The 20,314-nt window shown below is 30.9% G+C and overlaps 2 protein-coding genes across 3 annotated transcripts in view; one reads left to right on the top strand and one right to left on the bottom strand.

Annotated features, from left to right (window-relative positions):
• Positions 1–20,314, top strand: part of LOC119685396 (CD2-associated protein-like) — a 188,862-nt gene that overhangs the window by 111,705 nt on the left and 56,843 nt on the right. The gene's annotated exons all lie outside the window — the stretch shown is intronic.
• Positions 1,395–19,760, bottom strand: LOC119685394 (probable Rho GTPase-activating protein CG5521). 2 transcript variants are annotated; one of them, XM_038099658.1, is made up of 8 exons: positions 19,314–19,760; positions 12,449–12,559; positions 10,283–10,300; positions 8,053–8,224; positions 3,732–7,983; positions 2,658–3,667; positions 2,039–2,229; positions 1,395–1,953 (listed from the first exon to the last, which is right to left on the bottom strand). In XM_038099658.1, the coding sequence occupies exons 1-8, from the start codon at positions 19,417–19,419 to the stop codon at positions 1,730–1,732; spliced, it is 6,084 nt and encodes a 2,027-aa protein (XP_037955586.1). In that variant the 5' UTR covers positions 19,420–19,760; the 3' UTR covers positions 1,395–1,729. The 2 variants fall into 2 exon arrangements, with proteins under 2 accessions (XP_037955586.1, XP_037955587.1); XM_038099659.1 differs by lacking the exon at positions 10,283–10,300.

Here is a 20,314-nt window from a genome sequence, read left to right as displayed (position 1 = left end):
TTATTTGTTAGTTTGACGTGAATATTAAAATTTCGTATAAGTTGTAGAATAAATATTAATAATAATATTTAAAAATTTTATTACACTTCTTTAATTGTAATAAATAATTATATTTTTTAACTATAATTATTATAAATAAATATATATTTTAGTTATAATTATTTAAAATAAATATATATTGCACTTATAATTATAATTATGTATTATAAATAAATATATATTATAGTCACAATTATTATAAATAAATTTATTCTTGAATATAGTTATTATAAATAAATATGAATTGTAATTATTATTATTAAAAATGAATATAATTTTTTTTAGTTATAATAACTATAAATAAATATATATTTTAATTATAATAATTATAGAATAATATATTATTTACTTTTGATCTTTATTAAATTTTTCTTTATTTATGCATCTATAAGAGATACACATAATTGGTATAAGTATAATTATATTATTGCATATACTAAATTAAACTGAGCGATTTTGTTGTTGTTTTAAAATTATATATATTTTAATTATTTAATTTATACTAACAATTTTTAATAGAAAAATATTAAAAATAATTTTTAAATAATAATTTTGTTATTTCTCTTTTGAATATAAATTTTAAAATTAGTTGCTTTTCCTAATATAATTAATTATTCGTGTTAAATAATTTTATATTGTATATTTTAACATATCTTTATATAATGTAAAAGCGATTGTTTTAAGCATTCTTATTATAAAAAAATGTAATACTTAACGATCTCATATTTTGAATACTTTAATACTATATTTTTTTTAATATTTTACAACTGATATTTTTTTTAAATTTGAATAATGCTTTTAATATTTTTAAAATATTTTAATTTTTGAAACGTTGTTTTTTTGTTAACTTAAAGCCACTATATACTATTTTAATGCGTTTTTAGTACACATACGAAAATATAAACAATAATTATAAAAATTAGTAAATAAATAAAATAGTAAAAACAACAAATATATGTATATAAAGGTCAACCACTTAAAATGTTATTTATATAAATAAGAAAATACTTTTTAAGTAGTGAACAACCAAAAAAACATTATAATTTTTTGTATTAAATAATAGCCATAAAAATTAACAATATAATTACATATAATAAATTTCAAAAATATTGGACACAGATTTTTTCATGCATATAAACATTATTTAAATATATATATGAATTAAATTAATAAATTACAGTAAAGAATAAAATTTGCACATTAAATAAACAAATTCATAAAATTTAATATTTATAATATATGTAATACAGTATAATAAATAGATATATCTAAATTGGGAAATAATTTAAAATAATTAGAATTATTCATAAAAGCACATAAAAAATTACAAAAATAAATAAATACTTTTTCGTTATACGTAAAAAATTTATAAATAAAATGCGTACAAATGCGCTTGTCTGACGTAAAAAAATACTTTCAGCTAAAGTCCTTCGTTGCAATTTTTTTCGAAATTAAAACCAACGTTATCGTATCTATAAACAAATTCGTTTGTACAATATTTCGTAAGTTTAGTTAAATGCGCATTTTTAACATTTTCTTAAGATCAGCAAGAATTTATAACATTTACAGGAATGAGTTTCGTTGAGAGTTCCAAAATTATGTTTTGCATTTTAAGCCTCAAAGATCAAAAAGTATGAGGGCTTAGGAGCTGCTTCAATTATTTTAATATTTAACTGGAAAATATTAAATATTATTTAAATTTACGTAACGGGAGAGTTGGACTTTCTGGTGGTGTGCCGGTTGAATGCACTGACGTCTTTTTTGGTGCACTTTTAAAAGTGGAGCCCAATTTACGTGTACCACGTGGCGAATTTGAATTTGCCTCCATAGCAGCTGTTGTTGTTGCAGATGCAGATGGTGCAATGCCAAGCGGAATTTCTTTCAAATTGGTATCAATCGATGCTTGTACCCAGCCTTTAATAAATTTAAAAAAAAAAAAATACATGAATTAGAAATTTATTCTTTATAATGAAATAGATACATTTTTTTTTATATTTACCTTTAACTGAAGAACGATGATGATCTATTAGTGCAGCTGCTAAAGGTGCTGTAGCCCCTGTGTCACGTAAGTTAGCATATGAAGAGTTTATCGGAATGGGATTATATATACGACTCACAAAATCTTCAAAAGTAGTACTCTCTTTATACCGCGATGAAACACTATCCAAAGAACGATTACGTTCTTCATAACTAAAATGAAAATTTTCCAAATAATAATAATATACATTTTAATATATTCATTGATTATATTTTGAATTATATACATTTCTTATGATATCTTATTTACTATTAATAGAAACTTTTGATATTGAAAAGAGTACAGGGCCAAAATATATATATTCCATTTTTTGATAATATATGCAATAATAATCAAAATTTAGTCTAAATGTAGATTACGTAGAAACGAAAAAACTTCAGACACACTCAGAATTGATGCCAACATAACTATAATCGTTGGTCTCAAGACTTGATCTATTAGTCTTTTTGTTTCAGTAGCCCTTTGTTTCAGTAACCGTTTGAATAATATTCGTTCGTACAGAACTATTAAGTTACAAAACTTCTTAGATTTATAACTTTTATAAATTAGTAATATTTTTCGATTCGTTCTATAAACTTACTATTGTTGATAAAGCGGTAATGCTGCACGTTTTGCGCGACTTGCATTTACAGCTGTTGCCCGTATTAAAGTAGCTAGGCAGGCGCCACTTACTACACTTTCATTAGCCAATGGTCCGAACCATGGTACTTCTGGTTTACGATTCACTGTTACACGAAATAGGCCATTTTTTAACGGATATACAACAATAAGTACATCACAAAACTCTGTTGGTAAGATATCACGTCTATAATCACGATAATGTTCGCTCCACACAATGTGTACTTCATCGTTTCCCAAGTGTCGTGTTTTGAGTAATATTGCTTCTGGCGAATCTGTAGGCATACGGGTAGCTACATGATAAATTACTTCTAAGAAAGGTGTTGCATAGTAAGGTGCAGAAACACCACAACCTTGACGAGGTAATCCTCCGAGAAAACCATTATGTGATTCTAAATCAATTTCCCAACCCAGAGCAGAAACAAACATTTCATACATGCTACTGCCACTTGCATTACGCAAAATGCTATTCTTATCCTCCTGACCCGAAGCTACATAGATGACAGCTACTTTGTGCGTTTCACGACATTTTTGTAAGTCTACATTACGTAATTCACGCAATAATTTATCCGTTCGCTGTAGTAAGTGCGTGCGTGAACGTCGCTCCCAACCAGCTAGGCCCAAGTGAGAGAACAATAAACGACAATACTGAAAAGGAATTTCACCGCGGTGTGATAAGCTATTTGAGGTGTTATATGAATCGATTGATGTATGCGAGGCATGCTCTGCTGAATTTACCGAACGTTGATCATAATGTGTAGCAAAACTATGCATAGCATTCATAGAATTTGACTGCAATTCCTGTTGATTCTGTTTCGTGACAAACTCTTGTTCGATGACACGTTGGTTAAGTATTGTTGAAATTGTTTGTGCTTCTAAATTGCTACCTAATGGACTGGGACCTGGTGCATTTAGCTGTGTAGTTGGATAGGCCAAACATTCCGAACTGGTATGACCAATATAAGCCAGAAGCTGTAATATAATAAAAGTTTGTTATTAATTTAGTTTTTAGAAAATATATTTACAGTTTACTTACATCATTTAATTGATCCAAATCAGGCGCCATATCTTTTGCTAATGGTAACTCGCCAGCAGGGCGGTGCCTTAGTGTATGACGATGTGGCATCATATCTAATCCCAACATTGAAGATGCCAATGAGTCCATTGGTTGAGCCATATGTCTCTGCATAACATGACCAAATCCGCGAAAGCCGCTATCATACTTATCTTTTAAAAGTGGTACTGTATTTGTAAGCGTTTTTGTATCCTTACGTGGCTCACTATAAAGAATTGACGCATCCCAACAAGCTTTGCCATTTAAATCGCGCAATAATACACGTACTTGTTTTTCAGCAGTAACTAAACCAGCAGTTACACCACCACCTGGCAATTTTAATGCAGGAAGTTCAATGAAACTAGCCACTAAACCACGATTCAACATAAAAAGTTGCAGGTTCTGTGCGTGTAAAACGGAAGGTAGTTCAACTGAGTCTCGACGCTCAATGGTGCCTACATTTAGACTACCGGCATTGACGTCATCCTGTTCTTCAACCATTGAACTTAAGCGAGAGGCACCGATGCCCATAGGAAAGTGTCCCAAATGTGTTACCAAATGCATTGTTACAGCTTTAGCACATAATTTAATAGCGCTTATACATGCTTGTATAGTTTCAGAAGTCTGGTAGTTAGCTTCAGGTAATTTGCCATCTATTTGCAAATCATCGTTAGAAATTTGCATATCAAAATCATCATCTGCTGTAAGCTTAACACGTTCATGACGAGGTGTGCCTGAAGCAATTTGCAATAAGACACGCAGCACCATTAATATAAGTGTATCACCTTTTTCATTTAAAGGTGCCAACATTAACGCTGGTGGAAACGCCATGCAATACTCGCCTAGGCAATGCATTAAAGATGTTAATACTACTTTGTCGGAATCCTTGGGGTTTGTTACATTTTGTATTTCCAGAGCTTTGCAAATTGCTGTCAAAATGATTTGCGGCATGCGTTCAATGGCAGCAAATTCTTTGCCGCGCTCAGCACAGAGCTTTAAGGCATCCACGGCGACAATAGCAATCGTGCGGTGTTTAAACTGTAGTGCTTGTAACAGTACCTGAACGGCTTCACGTATTCGCGAATTAAATTGCATAGTTGCTGGGTGTAGGTGTGTATTTTTGGGATGTGGAATCGCTTGCTGAAATATACTTCCATCACGTCCATGACCATTATTCGATATAGGATGCAGTAGTTTTAATAAAATCCATTGGCCTAACTGAGAAAGCGCTATACAGCGTGCTTTAGCTGATGGCTCTCGTCGCGCGCAACGCAATACAATATTTAAAATATGATCTTGCAAATCAGGACATTCCATCAACTCAAACAGTTGTGGGGAGGGTTGTAGCACTGGTTTAGGTATAAGTGTTACTGGGTAACATAATAGAGAGCCTAGTAATGCAGACACTTCAGCACGCGGTGTATATCTATTAGCTTCTAATGAGGTTAGTAATATTGCAGATGCATGCACAATATCCAATAACAATAAGGTATGCCCGGGCAACAGCAAACTTAAAAACCTTGGCCCTTCAACATGCTTTAGAATTGCATAGATTAAATCACGATCTTCTCCAGTCAACAATTTATGAAGGGCATTATAAAAAATAGGTAACTGATTCATGCCCGCAACTGAACCATTCACGCATAATGTACAAAGAATTTGTAGCGCCCATAGTTTACCTTTTTTAAAGGAATTATTCAGTTCTAAAGCGCCATAGCACCAAGGTGCTACTATACCAATTGGCGGTACAAGTGTAGGAGGTGGCGGTGTACTTTGATTGTCTGTTGAAATACCTTGGTTTTGTTTGATTTTTATTAGATTTATAGTCATGTCGAGTAAGTGTTTAAAAACCTGCGCATGAAGATCTGTTTTGGGTATGCGATTTACATCTCCCAAAGCACCCAGCATACGCTTCCACATAATAGCTGTAGAATCTGGTAACCAACCTGTAGCAGTTCCACCTAATATTATGGATCGACGTTCCGATCCAGCAAAACTGCCTGAATTACCGTCTTCTAAACTTCCAGTGTCGACTGCCAACACATCTATCTGCATTTGAGCATCCTTAATAGAGCTACCTTCGATACCACTACTTGCAGTTGGTGAAGGACTCCGTGAATCTCCTCCACTAATATTATCATCACCATCAATATCGTCATCACCAGTGTTAGATGAACGTCTTGGACGTTGCTTACGACGTTGTCGTTCTACATTTGCTAAAGAATCTAAAGACATTGCTCTACGCATATCTGCTTGCGTCAGTGATATTGTATGTAACTTTTGAGAATTCAATGTTTCCGTACTGCCGCTTACGTCTGTAATTGGTTGTTGAGCTAAAAGTGCATTTAAAGAATGTTCCACACTTGTTGGAAGAACTGGGGCTGGTACTGATTTTTGTGAAGTTATTTTATGACGTTTTCGCATACGAGAATTACGAGCAGCTGATGCTAAACTACCTTCACTATAACTGCGACTTAACATCGGTGTAAGTGGTATACCGTTCAAGTTCCGTACAGGTATAGAATTTTGCGATGGTATTGAATTTCCAGTTGCATTAGATGCGTTTTGTTGTATATTAGAACCTCCGCTTTGTGCTGCTTCATCAGACCGATTGCTACAAGAATCCTGCGCACGTAATAAAGGATCTTTGCTATTTTTATCTCCAACAATACCAAGATTTGATGAGTTTGTTTGATGCCAAACGCTACCAATACGCCTACGTTTTCCTTTACTTTCAGCTAACCGATCTAAAGGCAAATCCTGCAAGTTCAATGCGTAAACGTAACGTGAGAATACTCGTGTTAGAGTCTGTATCGTTTTATCCCATTCAATTATTAATTCATCCCGATACGTAAGCGAAGTTAGTACAGTCAAAAATTTTTCCCATAACTGTACATTTACTGGTACATTTGTATGCCCACGTATCCAGGTAACAATAAGGGTTTGAAAAATAGCTTGACCCAATATACCACCCAAACTAGTACTTTTATTTCCACTAGGATTCTGATGTAGCACAATTGATGTCACTTGTAATAGTACTAAAAGAAGTTGTTCCCATGTTTTAGGTTCCATATGGGTATTCATAACCATGGTTCGATAAACGTTTAGTACCTTTTTACACACCTCTGTCTGCTCATGTAAAGGTGTGGAGCGATGATCACGAGATTTCGTTGGAAAGTATATATTTAAACTACTAGTGTTAACTAGAAAGACATTAGCAGCATTCGTTACAAATACTTGCAATACATTTTGCATGCCAGCGCGTACTACGAGATTCTCTTTGGTTATTGCACCTACATAAGATGGTGTGCGTAAACGTTGACTGCGTGGTGTGTTTCCAGCAGAACTACTTGGATGTTGTACAGCGCCGTTTGGTGAATTACCAGCTGCGCCGCTAGAATTATCGTCAGGATCTAATAAAAATGTTGGTGGTGTAGCACCCGTCATCCAATCACGATAAACAGCTATTGCAGTGCGTATAGCATCAATCTGTGGCTTTGAAGTAAAGTTTAACAAAAATGCTTGTCGATACACTTCATGTATGAAATTTATGTTATCACGTGAAGCGTATAGTACATCCCGTACAATTAATCCTTGTTGGTAGGAGAGTAAGCGTGTATGATCGACATCTTCCATATGTACATTATCCAAACGATGATTTAATAAGCGCTCGTGGGTAAAACGAGAAATCCAATTAATTAGCACAACCACACAAGAGGACATTACTTCTTCTTTCTTATTAATTGTACGCATATTCGGCAGTTCTAAACGTGGATCATAGATAGACATGGTAAAATCAAAATTTGGGCAGAAAACAGGCAGAAAGACTTCCTTAAATCGTTGCATTAAAAAAGCGAAAGCTTTATGGTCTTTATTTGCGCGACTATCTCGCCAACGTAAGCAAGCTGCGGTTTGTACCATACTATTCAATAAAATCTCCAAACCATCTCTTGGATCAGGTGGTGCAGTCTTCTCACTCGAAGAGGGTGGTAGTAAAGCAAATAATTCTGAATTCTGCACTGGATGAGAGAATGCATCATGAAATACGGATGTCGTACCACCTTCTACTTTCATGTTTGGATGATTTAAAAAATCCGAGGTATTAAATTCTGCATCAAGACCAATACTAACACCTTTTTGCGGTACAATCAAGCCTGGTATAAGATCTGCGTACATATTATGCACGTACATGGGCGAGTTGTCACCGAGCGCTTGGTACCATAGTAAGAAGTAACTGAAAATTATACGAGGGCAATATTAATAAATAATTTTTTTTAGTTTAAATTTTATTTTCAAAACTTACCGAACACCTTCTCGTCGCAACTTCGGCGAATTTCCTAAATGGAGCAATTTCGCCATAATACGACTGAGTGAGTGACATTGCCAACGTCGCCCTAGCAGTTCTGGCAGTAAGCAAAGTATTTTTTCGAGTAGCCATAGTGTACCATCCAACTCCTCACGATGTGCTTTGTGTACTAAATTAAAAATGCAGAAATATTATTAAAATTTTAAAATCCGGTTTCTGAGTAGAATAATATTGATGGCGTTATTATATGAGATGCACAAGTTTTCTCTATGAAGCTGAAGAATGGCAAAAAAAATTCAAAATGAAGATTTCAAAATGAAGTATAATATATATGGGATAAATATAAATATAATAGATATATATAAATAGCAAAGAGTTTCTAAAAAAATTATATGGGAGTGGAAAGTTGTTTGTAATACGCGCATAGGAAGAAAGACATGCAAATTTGAATATAATAAATTACAATATCTAAAGAGTTGGTCGGATATACTATAAAAAAGTATAAAACAAGTAATTAAGGAAGTTTGGCACTTCCTGAACTGGAAATGAATATGTACATATATATAGGACATGTTCTCAATTTCGCCGCGTTAGAAAAAGTCAACCGATCACAATTTTGCTTTGGTATTCTGAATTCCGAATGCAATGACTTGGGTTATAATTTCCGAAAACAACTGTTTCAAATGATTTCAAAACTATCCTATAGCTTTTAGCTGTAATTATAACTATGTTTAACATACATTTATTGTTTGAAAAAAAATAGTCGGAGTTATTGAATGCGCCCAAAAATAAAAATGTGAAAAATTGCTGAAGCAATAAATATTACACAGATTATATATAACACGGGCATTCCCCCATATAACGCGGTGATTTGTACAGTTCATAATTAGCTTCATGTACCTTTGCACGTGTGTATACGGGGTATACATTAATACCCGTATAACGCGGAACCAATCTACCGCGTTATAGGGGGAGATTAATGCAATTATAATGCATTACAAATATTTAAATGGAAGTAAATTGTTTATAATTTAGTAATTAATAAATTTTTTACACAAAACTGGTTTAGAGAACTAAATCGCCTAAATAAGAAAATATTAAAATTTATTTTGTATACAATTTGTGTGCACTTTCACATTTAAACCACCCGAAGATTACCCCAAAAATTCAATTGACGGCTGTACTTCACTCTTTACTTACTAGATCCTATTGTTGAATCGCTATTTTCGATTTCGAAATAAAATATTATATCGTTTTGTTTAATAGTTCTGTGCATTAATCTTTTAAATAAAAATAATTTTATTTGATGAACCATCTCCTTTCGCATATGACTTATGCTATATTTAGATTATTGTACTTATAACTCAGCAACTATGTAGCAACATGTGCCATTCTTCTTACAAAATCCATACAAAAATATGCTAAACTGGTTGGATAAGTACAAGTGTAAACATAGTATTACATGTTCATCGGCAATGTGCTAAGGTAAACGAAGAAAGATCTGGACGCAAACTAATCTAAAACGAAGAGCAATATGATGACATTCCAATTCGAATTAGGAGTGGGACATGGATGTGGCATGGATGACCAGCTTATAAGGAATCCTCTCTGAAGTGATGCGAAAGCGGTCTCGGGGGAAGAAATCCCGCAGAAGAAGAGAGCGCGTTTTACTTTATAAACTACAAAGTAGGAGTCTGATACACCATCCTGGCGAGGGTTGGTTTGACGGTGCATAAAGCATTCCACCTCCTCACCATTAAAAAAAAATTACATGTTGACCGTAATTTATACAAAAAAAAAGAAAGAGAAGTAAATTATCGCTATTTATGAATACTGAGTTTCTATAAGTGAGGTAGAGAGTGGTGCTATATATCAGTTAATACATCAGAGAATGAAAATAAATATAATCAACAATTAATAAACATGCATTTAATAATAAAATTTAATAATAAAATTTGTGAATTACTTTTCATTCCACAAGCAAAGAAAATAAAACTTTTAAAACCGATTAACTTTATCGTTTTTCGTTTTCGAGAACACAAATCAATTCCATTTTCGTAATTTCTTTCGGAATCGGAATTGAGAACATGCCTGCTAAATATATATAAGTATGTATGTATATAATTTTCTAATGTGACTAAAATGAAGCAAACTTAAAAGAATAGATGTATGTAATAATTTTGCAGTAAATGTGAGACAGTTCCATAGAAATCAACCACAAACTTACCAATATGAAACGGAAGTTCTGCCATTTTCATTTCAATTTAAGAAACAGAAACAATAAAAGAATTTATTTTTGAAATTTAAAATAATTTTTATGTTTTTTTTTGGAATTTGTTATAATTTTTTGAAAGTGTGCGTGTGTTTTTTTTTAGTCGTACACGACATAGGAGAAGGAAGAAAATAAAATAAATTGATTAATTTTTTAAGAAATTAGATCGTTAATATACTAATAATTAATATAACTGGTGTAATGATAAACAAAATGGATCATTAATTTCGCCTAAAAGTAATTGCGATCGCATGTTAATTCAATATTGTAACTGCTTCCAAAATCTATTATATTCATTGATTAGATATACATTAATATAAATAACTGTTTTTATAATTAACAGACAAATATGATATAATATAATATAATCTAATATAATATAATAATAATAATATAACAAAAATCTTACTTATTCCTTTCTTTTCTTACCTTTCTCTTCCTTACCATCTTATGTTAATACATTCACAGACGTAGCGAAATGTGCAGTTAGGAAAACTGGTGTAGTAAAGTATTACCTAACTAATTCTTTTCTAATCATGAATATTTCAAAAATATATCTTTCCCAATAATAAAGTAAATAATCCGAAATAGATATACGGAAATGCACACGAAGATAATACTGAACACACCATCTTCAGATACACTAGATGAAACCCCGAAATAACATCACTTAAAGCAATAGTCTGCGAAATAAACGTCGAAAATGTCACAACGAATATGATACTATCTGAACAAAACTGTACCGCTTTGTTATGATTATACTTCAATAGAAAAAATTAGATGTCACATCTAAATTAATATTTTCGAAGATAGGTAAACAAATAAACCAGGCAGGTTAACGAAGAAAATCATTAATGAATAACCAACACAAGGATCCTATATTAAAGTATTTCCGATAAAGTTTCGGAGTAAAAACAGTCTTGCAGGGGATTATTTTTAGTCCGTGCAAATAGGGCATACCATTATTGTCAGCAGAAAAAAAGACTTTATAAAAAAAGGCCTATATGTATTCTTGTCCATTTAGTTGTGGAAGTTCTAAGCGTAATCGATTGGCTTGACATTGCATTAATGAGGAATTGCAACAAAAAACTTAATCCAAATAATTTATATCCATTTATATTCAATGTGAATTGTTTTCGAAGTCATGGACCAATGTTAAAGGTTTTATGCAATCAAAACAGATAAATGGAGTTAACAATTAAAATCTTCGTATCATTTTAGTTTAATCATATCTAAACACAAATCATTGGTTACTTTAATTGGGCACGCACCTATTAATAATAAACTTTTAAAGAGCGGATTAAATGTCGGTAGCACCTACAGATTCTGTGAAATATGGTGAAACATGCACCTTAATTTATCTGTCTGAAACAAGTGATTATTTCTTACATCCTTTTGGTTTTCATTAAACAGAATGGAGTCCGGGGTTTTAAACCAAATGTTTTTTTACGGTTCATCAATAGCAATTTTTATATCCATCTTAGTTTATGCAACAGATTTTTTATGGTCGCAATATTCTATTTCACTGGGAATAGAATTTCTACAACCTCTAATTAAAACATATTGAATACATAAATAAATAGAAAATGGAAGAACGCTTTGCCATGTGTTAGTAATCAATTAGTAATCTATACGGTTCTATGTACAAAAGTTCAAACTGCACTATACTATCATATAGGTCCCTTATAGACCTTTGGAGAAAAATGACACATGTTGGGTATGAAATTCCTTTTCTAGAATACTTTTTAAGATAATAAAACTATATAAAAATTATAAAAAAATGAGGACAAAAATAGTTTTTTATCATATATAAAATCTGACTCACATTATTTAGAGAAGTGATTAATGATTCCCAACCACCAAACTGTTATCAAAGATACTTTAAGTAGCTACTAATTCCTTTTGTTTATATTTTTAATTCTGTGCGTAATTCATTATATGTAGGGATTATTCATACATCTTACACATGGCATTTAAATTCCAACATATAAGTATAAAATTACAAATACTCAACTATGATCCATTTTATTTATCAATATCTATATTTATACATTATATTCACAACTTAAATAATTATAATCCGATTAACCTTAAGCCGAAATGTTGTTTTGAAGTATTTACCTTTTTGCTTCAGGTTAGCCTCCGCTTGTATGAAAGTATCGTAGAGTATGAAATAAACGTGACTGTAATTTGTTTCAAACAATGATTTTGCATCTTCATGATCGACGTTATCTGAAATAAAACAGAATAATATTTGGTCAGAAGTGTGAAAAAATAAACATACTTAACAAATATTTAAGAAAATTATTTATAACAAAGGTTGACTTAAGAAAATATATAAAATTATTTGCCACAATTAATAAAACATAATTTTATATATTTGTAATTTTGGACGAGTTCATTTCATACAAATTCTATTAAATAATATTTGTTTTAAAATATTCTGAACAGAGAATGAATATCGAACGCGATATTCTTATAGTTACTCATAGTCATATCGAACCAAATTCATAATAGAATTTTGGTGCAATAACTTTTGTCAGTGTAAGGAGTCGGATGCGTCTCAAGCAGCATCTTCGGCTTTATTATCAACCATCTACCTTTTACTCGGCTCTGACGACTGAGTACATGGTGGTATAACCATGCCAACATCTTGCTGTAGTAGGAAATGACTGCAGCTAAAGCGGTGAATGGGGCAAGTTTGGAGGCCGCATAGCCAATAAATATTCGTCGAAGGTAGCAGCCCTACCTCAAACTTTGAGAATTAAAGGCTGATACCCTATGATTCTCGAGAACAACCCTTATCAACAACAATACAACCTTTGCCAAGATTTTCAGTCACTCGTATTATTTTTTCGGAAGAGATTTACCGATTTCTTGATGTCATAATTTGACAACGGATTTTTAATATGCTGTGCAAATTTTCTACCATTCTAAGCTATAGCTTATGATATAGCTACGTTCCTAAGATATAAGGCCTTGACTTAGTAAAATTTTACATTGATTACAGTAATAGAAAATCATCTGACGGCAACAAGTACAGGTTATTTTTATATTGAGTATATAAACAACGATCAACAACAACTTGACGCACCAGATGTGTTTTATTACAATACCAAAGCCAAATATCTTGATATAACTTAGTGAAATCGACATTTGATGTGTAAAAAAAGTTACTAAAAATATTAAAATTTATCAAAATTAATTTGTCAAATAGTGGCCCCGAAGAAATCCGAATCATGCCTCTATAAATTATTTATTAGATTTATGTGGTGTAAACTCTAACAAACTCTAACCAAAATAGTCTTCTTCCTATGTGCCAGTAGTTATGAAATGGAAGTCATTTAAATTTATTTGATTTCATGAGATTTGATAAATATTATATTTATTCATATTTGAATTATTTAAATCATTCCTTGAAATTATTCTGACTATATGTTATCTATTATACACTGATTTTATTTTAATTTTATAATTATTATTATTTTTAATTAATTGAATTTTTGGCTGACCATATAGCTATTTCGAATATTGCCAAATACCCATCATCAATGGTCTTGGAATTAATTTATATATTTAATTATACGTAAATAGTTCTTTGAGAGTGCAAGTATCAAGGGTTGAACCTGGTAAATTTGAATGATACCCATTCAATTCGAATGATTTTAATCCCAGATTAAATTTATGTGGACTAAGATCTCCAAATATTTGTTATCAGGTTTGTCTAGTCAATTTGTTCACCATTTTAGTTTAGTTTTAGTTTACCTCTATTATATTAGCTGCAGTGGAGATAGATATTAAAACATGAACTTACTAATAAAATCTTAACAAATAAAAAATGTCAGTATGTACATAAGTATAAAATTTAAATATAAGGAACCAGTCATAGATCCAAATTATAGAATTTCAAAAAATTGTAAATGGCATCAATGAAAAGGTGAGCAAATGAATCATGATTTTAGATTGTAACATGACTCAAACTATAGAAGTAAATACTATCTTGTTTTTATATCTCATATCTAAAATCTGCATAATTTGAATCATTTTCTGTTATTGTTGTACCTTGCTTCCGGATAGTTTCCTCATTTCTGAGAAAGCATGGGTTATATTATTACTTGCTAGAGCGATAATTCTTTTAAAAGTTGTAAGCATACATGATAAGAGTTATATTTGGAACCTACATTTTTAGTCCTTGAATACTAAGTTTTCGAAGAAAGGTAAACATTATGTTGACTAGAAAAATCTAAAAGATCATAAAATAAGTATTATGTGTTAGGTTGAAAACCGCGACTATTTGTTAGGGACTACTAATTAAGTAAATAAAAAATAAATGTTATTGAAAAAATGTATTTATAATACCTAGATAAAAAAATGCAAATCTGGCACCACTATCTTCTAGTTTCACCTATATATTATATCATGTTTATATGTTTTTCTTTGATCGTTAGAATTAAAATTTGTATTTAAGCCATCAATTATCGTATTATTTGAAGCAGTGTAGAATTACTATGCTATAGAAGTGTCTCAATAACAGAGAAACTATTAAAAAATAATAATAATAATAATTCCAATTATGTATTGACATTATATTATTTTCATTATAACAAACGCAAAGTATTTCAAATTAGGTAGTAATATGTACTCATAAAAAATTTGATAAGATAAAAATTTGTATGCAGTGTACACCTGGATGGTAGGGTTAAGATTAATGTAAAAAAAAATTTAGAAAACCTGACATAACCCTTATTAACTCTTATTAGTTAAGATTAGCACGTCCACTCAATAACTTTATACATAGTGGTACACTAGGTAATTTAAACCAATGACATTGGTTTATCTTCATTAATCGTATCAGAAGTAATCGTGTAATAAAATAATATTAGCACATTATCTTTGTAAAAGGTATGTGTATTAAAATAAATAATATAATCATTCAATTATATTCTATACACAAACTTTTTAATAAAAATATATTTATTGTGTATTTTATTATTATCATTCTGGAATGATGTTTGGAATTTTCTTCGATCTTATTGAAGTTGACTCTATATCTGGATGTAAATTTATCCAGATATAGATAATCTATTTATTATACACATCTATTATATAAAATACATTTAAATATATATTATCAATATAAATGCCGTATTTTAAAACTCTTTCAATAATTTAAATCAAAATTAAGTAATAATAAATAATATTTAAGCTCTATTAGCATATTAAATTTAAAGACTTCAATTAAAAATATACACAATAATAAATAATTTATAATCCTACTCAACTTAATTACTTACTGACCTAAATTTAACGTAAAGAATATATTATTTTCATTATAACTAACAGAAAGTATAAAAACTTGGTCGTATGTACAAGTGTATACTTTCCTTTGAGCAGCAAAATTTATTCAAATAAAATTTGATTAGATAAAAATTTTGCAAAATAAGTGAAAAAAAAAATTAAAACAAAAATGCGTGAAGAATTAGGAGTTGAATTCTAGCGGTGAAATGGAAAAACCAAATTCCAAATGATTATAGAAACGAAGTCTTTTGCGTCAGCAAAGTAGGAGAAATCCACACAATATATACACAATACTATAGACATTAAAATCGTTATATCGTTCGGTCGACTACATTGAAAAATTATATATATTTTGATTATTTATTTGCGATTGAAATAATTAACGCTAAATGTGGCTTATTCTACTCAGCGAAGAAAAACCAAGAAACTTAATTATAGATGTAATCCGTGAAGAGCTGGCAAAGTCCCTGTGGAAAGTACTAAGTAGTAAGGGAGTAGACGTTCACTGGATTTCGCACAACTTTACAACCTACAAATTTAATAAGAGAACGTTGTATTTTGAATTGACTATAATTTGATACTATACTCAATAAGCCAGATATGTGTGCAAGAATAAACCACAGCAACGCCTTTTAGCGTTATTCGTACGCTTACCACTACGGTCCTTTCAGGAATACTTCTGGTATATGTATGAATAACACTGCTCCGTGGTATGATCGTGAGCTCCAATGTGAGCTCAAATAGGCTTTGGGTACAAGGCCGCCTCTCTAACGTTACCTAACATAAACCCTAGCAGGTTTTTATATTTTTTCAAAAGATTGAAGTGTGATCCCAACAAAATCATAACAGTACTTTGTACAAATTAAAATATTACTGTACATAGACTTACTTACTTTGAAGATTTCGATAATATTAAATACATAACAATTATGAGATTTTTCAATGACTTAAATAAAAGGCTGCACCAAAGTTTTCTCAGGGTTTAGTATACATATAATCTAATGTATAAAAATAACGTAGTTATAAAACTTTTATTAGATTATTCTTTTGCAACGGCCAAGCTGAAATCAAACAAAAATATCTGAGCATAGCTAACCAAACTTGAGGAGATATACCCTTCTGTCACACTTCAAGTTCGAACTGGTTCAAACTGTACAAAAAACGTACCAGTTAACAGCTTCAACTAACCTACTCAGCATTAATTCATCGGTGCTCACATGTCACTGTTTACTAGGAATATATGCTCTGACACTTGATCTACTCCATAATGATTTTTGTCGGTGGTTGTAGCCTTGCGGATAGGCAGGAAATTTATCTAATCTTTCATGGTTTATTAATAACAAGGAGAGAATTTGAAATTCTTAGTCACTTTTCCCACCGACCTGATAAACCTGTTGTCCTGCAAAATTAGGGACTTGGTTAACTTAAAAGACTTATCAATTTAGTTAACTTTCGATTGCATGAAAGAGTTGTGACTTTCTAATCTACTCTAATCTACGGCTGCCACAACGAGAAATTATTTGAACTTGAGTGGGCTTTGGGCACAAGGCTACCGCACCAACCTAACCTAAATTAGGTTATTAATTACTTTTCATACAAACTATACTTCTATAAAATCACCTGATTAAATCATTATCATATTTCAATAACTCTATTGTTACAGTGGACTATTATTAAGTAAAATTGCTATAGAAACTAAATCACGTTTCATCAAGCAAAGAAGATCAAGAATATTTAATTTTTCTCTCATTTTATAATTTACTAGCTGACCCGTCGAACTTTGTATCACTCACTCGTTTTTTAATCTCTTTCTTGCCTTGCTTGCCTCTGCTCACTCGTTTCTAATGATCGAGCAAGAGCAGTGTGAACTCGATCTCTTTCTTGCCTAGTTTTTCTCTGAACACTTGATAAAAATTTGCAAAAACCTTCCCGGGGATATACCTAATAATTTCCCAAATTTTCACGGTGGTTTGATGTATGGTTTTTGAATCCATCGAGTACAGACAGAGAGACAATATTCATTTTTATACAGATTTATATTTTATAAAAATATCTAAACTATATTTTTATATAATTATTAAACTTTATACTCATCTACTACTTTTCGTACACATAATAATCATTTTTACAGGTAAAAAAAATGGGAGAGGAGTGATTCCTTGTAGACTATAGTAGGCTGTAAACAGTATACTATGGTACAAGGAATTTAACCACGAACAAAACACCAATAAGATCAATATATTCAATTCAAAATGCAGATGGTAGGGTGCAAATACAAATGCGGATGATTCAGAAGTGTTTTTGCGGCAATATATTTCCAAATAAGCTAAGTTCAAAGAGATTTCTTTTAAAACAGGTTCCCAAAGCAGAAGAAAGTAAGTAATGACATTTTTAGGTGTATGACATGACTAATAGCAATAGCGGACGAGTTAAGTAATACAATTACTTAAGAAGCACCTCATTAGTGCTTCAAAAGACCTAAGTATATTTTATTACTAGAATGCGATACTGTTTCTGTGTAGTATTTGAAGAACTATGCTTACAACCTCAGTTAGCCAAGAATAGCAGAACATCTGGTTCAGCGAGTTAGCGAGTTTGTACTACGATATGAGCCAAAAAAAAAAAAAACAAAAAGAATTGGCGTTAAACTTGAGCTAAAGCACGGCAATGTTTAGCGAGAATACGAAAGCACGGCAAAAAGTGTTAATCAGGAATGAATGTATGTGATATATGATGTATATATACGAGTATAAGAATGATAATTGCTTCAACGGTAGCGTGGTGTAGACGCATGTAAAGGGGCACTGAAGAGCAGAACTAAATAACATTTTAGCAAGCTATTAAATATTGTATAAGCGCTAATGATGTTTCCAGTTAACGCCGCCGAGGCAATGATAAAAAGCAATGCCATTGTAAATTTTTTCCCCACACATTTCTCCGTACCCAGCCTTCTGTACACTATATTCCATATTTTCTATATATTTTGATGTGCTTTTTTTTTGGTTCAAATTAATGTGCTTTTTTTTTGTTTATTTACACTTGATTTCCAATTGTACATAAATAATTTGCATAATTTTATTTTATTTGAGAATTTTTTATTTTTCATGTGTTGTACTTTTGTAGATTTTATTAAAGAGTTTATGTGAGTGAGTGCGAATAGCGTATGAAATTGTTTAAACTTGGAAGTACTGGAAGTGCACAGCAGCTAGCACCGAGCAGGCACTACTGTGCGGCATGAAAAGCAATACCAAAATTCACAAAAACAAATATAGCAGGAAATAGAATAATGATGTGATGACATGACGGCGGCGGTTGTAGTGGTGCAAAGAGTAAAAGCTAATGTCCATAAAATTGCTAGTACATATACAATATACTATATTGTAAATTGGTTTATCAATTGGCAATGTTTAGTATTGGTAACATGACTTTGCTGTTTGGGGAATTGAAAATTCAGCTTGTGGGCTAAAGTTGTTGTCATTGATTTGACCAGATTCATATATTTTTTTTTCTTTTATATTTCTTGTTTGTTACACATAAGCGACCGAAGTATAGCACTTACACCTACTGCTTTTTCTATCTTGAGCACCGCAATGACATACATACATACATACAAACACACGGCTTAAGAAATATATTTAATTACAGTTATTTTTGATATATTTTATTATTTAAAAAAAAAAAAATTTACCTAAAATAGTGCGCAAATGTCTTAGACGCGATGAGGAATCCTTTTTGTAGTCCTGCAATTTTGCGGTGGACTTTTTTATATCGGCATGCGATTTTTTCGTAAACATTTTCTTAGCAACACATTAATTATAATATATTACATTTTTAATCATATTTTTTATTTTATATTTATATATTAAAAGCACTTTAATTTTTTATTTCGCATTTTGCACGCACTATATCAATAACCCTTTCACAATTATTAAAGGTATCAGGTGCTACTTTAACTATTTTCTTCTCGCCACCAACAAAAGTTGTTTTCTTTTATTTACTGTCGTCGCTGGCAAATTTTTTTTACTTTTTCTTTTACCGTTTTTGTTTAGCATTTTTCACATACAGTTTATTAACATGTAGAATAACTTATGAACAATTATATTTTATATTAATATTTATTTTAAATACATATAATAGTTATTGCAATAATTTTTAATAGAATTTAGCGATTTTTTCTAAAGGTAAAAACACTACAAAAATAAGAGCAGCACTCACAACGCAAAATGTAAAATGTTGACGTTATGAAAGTTGTTACGGCGAATTACGGCGAAAAATTTGACGACTCTGTTTTGTGGCGAGTAGTATTGGAAATAGTAAGAAACAAATTAGCATTAAAAATTATTTATTAAATTTCGTTAAAATATACAATAAAAATAAATTAAAATTACTATAATTAAATTAAGGAAGTTTTTTGAACAGTAGTGAAACCACAACAACAAAAATTCATTAAATATTATTTTAATTAATTAAATTTTTGGTTGACCATACAGCTGTTTCGAGTATTGCCAAGTACCCAAGATCAGTGGTCTTGCAATAATTTTTATTATATTTAATTATACGTAAATAATTTTTTGAGACTGCAAATACCAGAAATCGAACACGTATTCTGCCAAATTTGAAGCTCAAAGTCAAGGTACCTTAACCACTTAATTAGCTAATTTTTATAACTGAAAATACGACTAATATAAT

This window comes from Teleopsis dalmanni, chromosome 2 (assembly GCF_002237135.1).
Source record: "Teleopsis dalmanni isolate 2A chromosome 2, ASM223713v2, whole genome shotgun sequence".
Classification (NCBI taxonomy): domain Eukaryota; kingdom Metazoa; phylum Arthropoda; class Insecta; order Diptera; family Diopsidae; genus Teleopsis; species Teleopsis dalmanni.
This window is presented reverse-complemented; position numbering and strand designations above follow the sequence as displayed.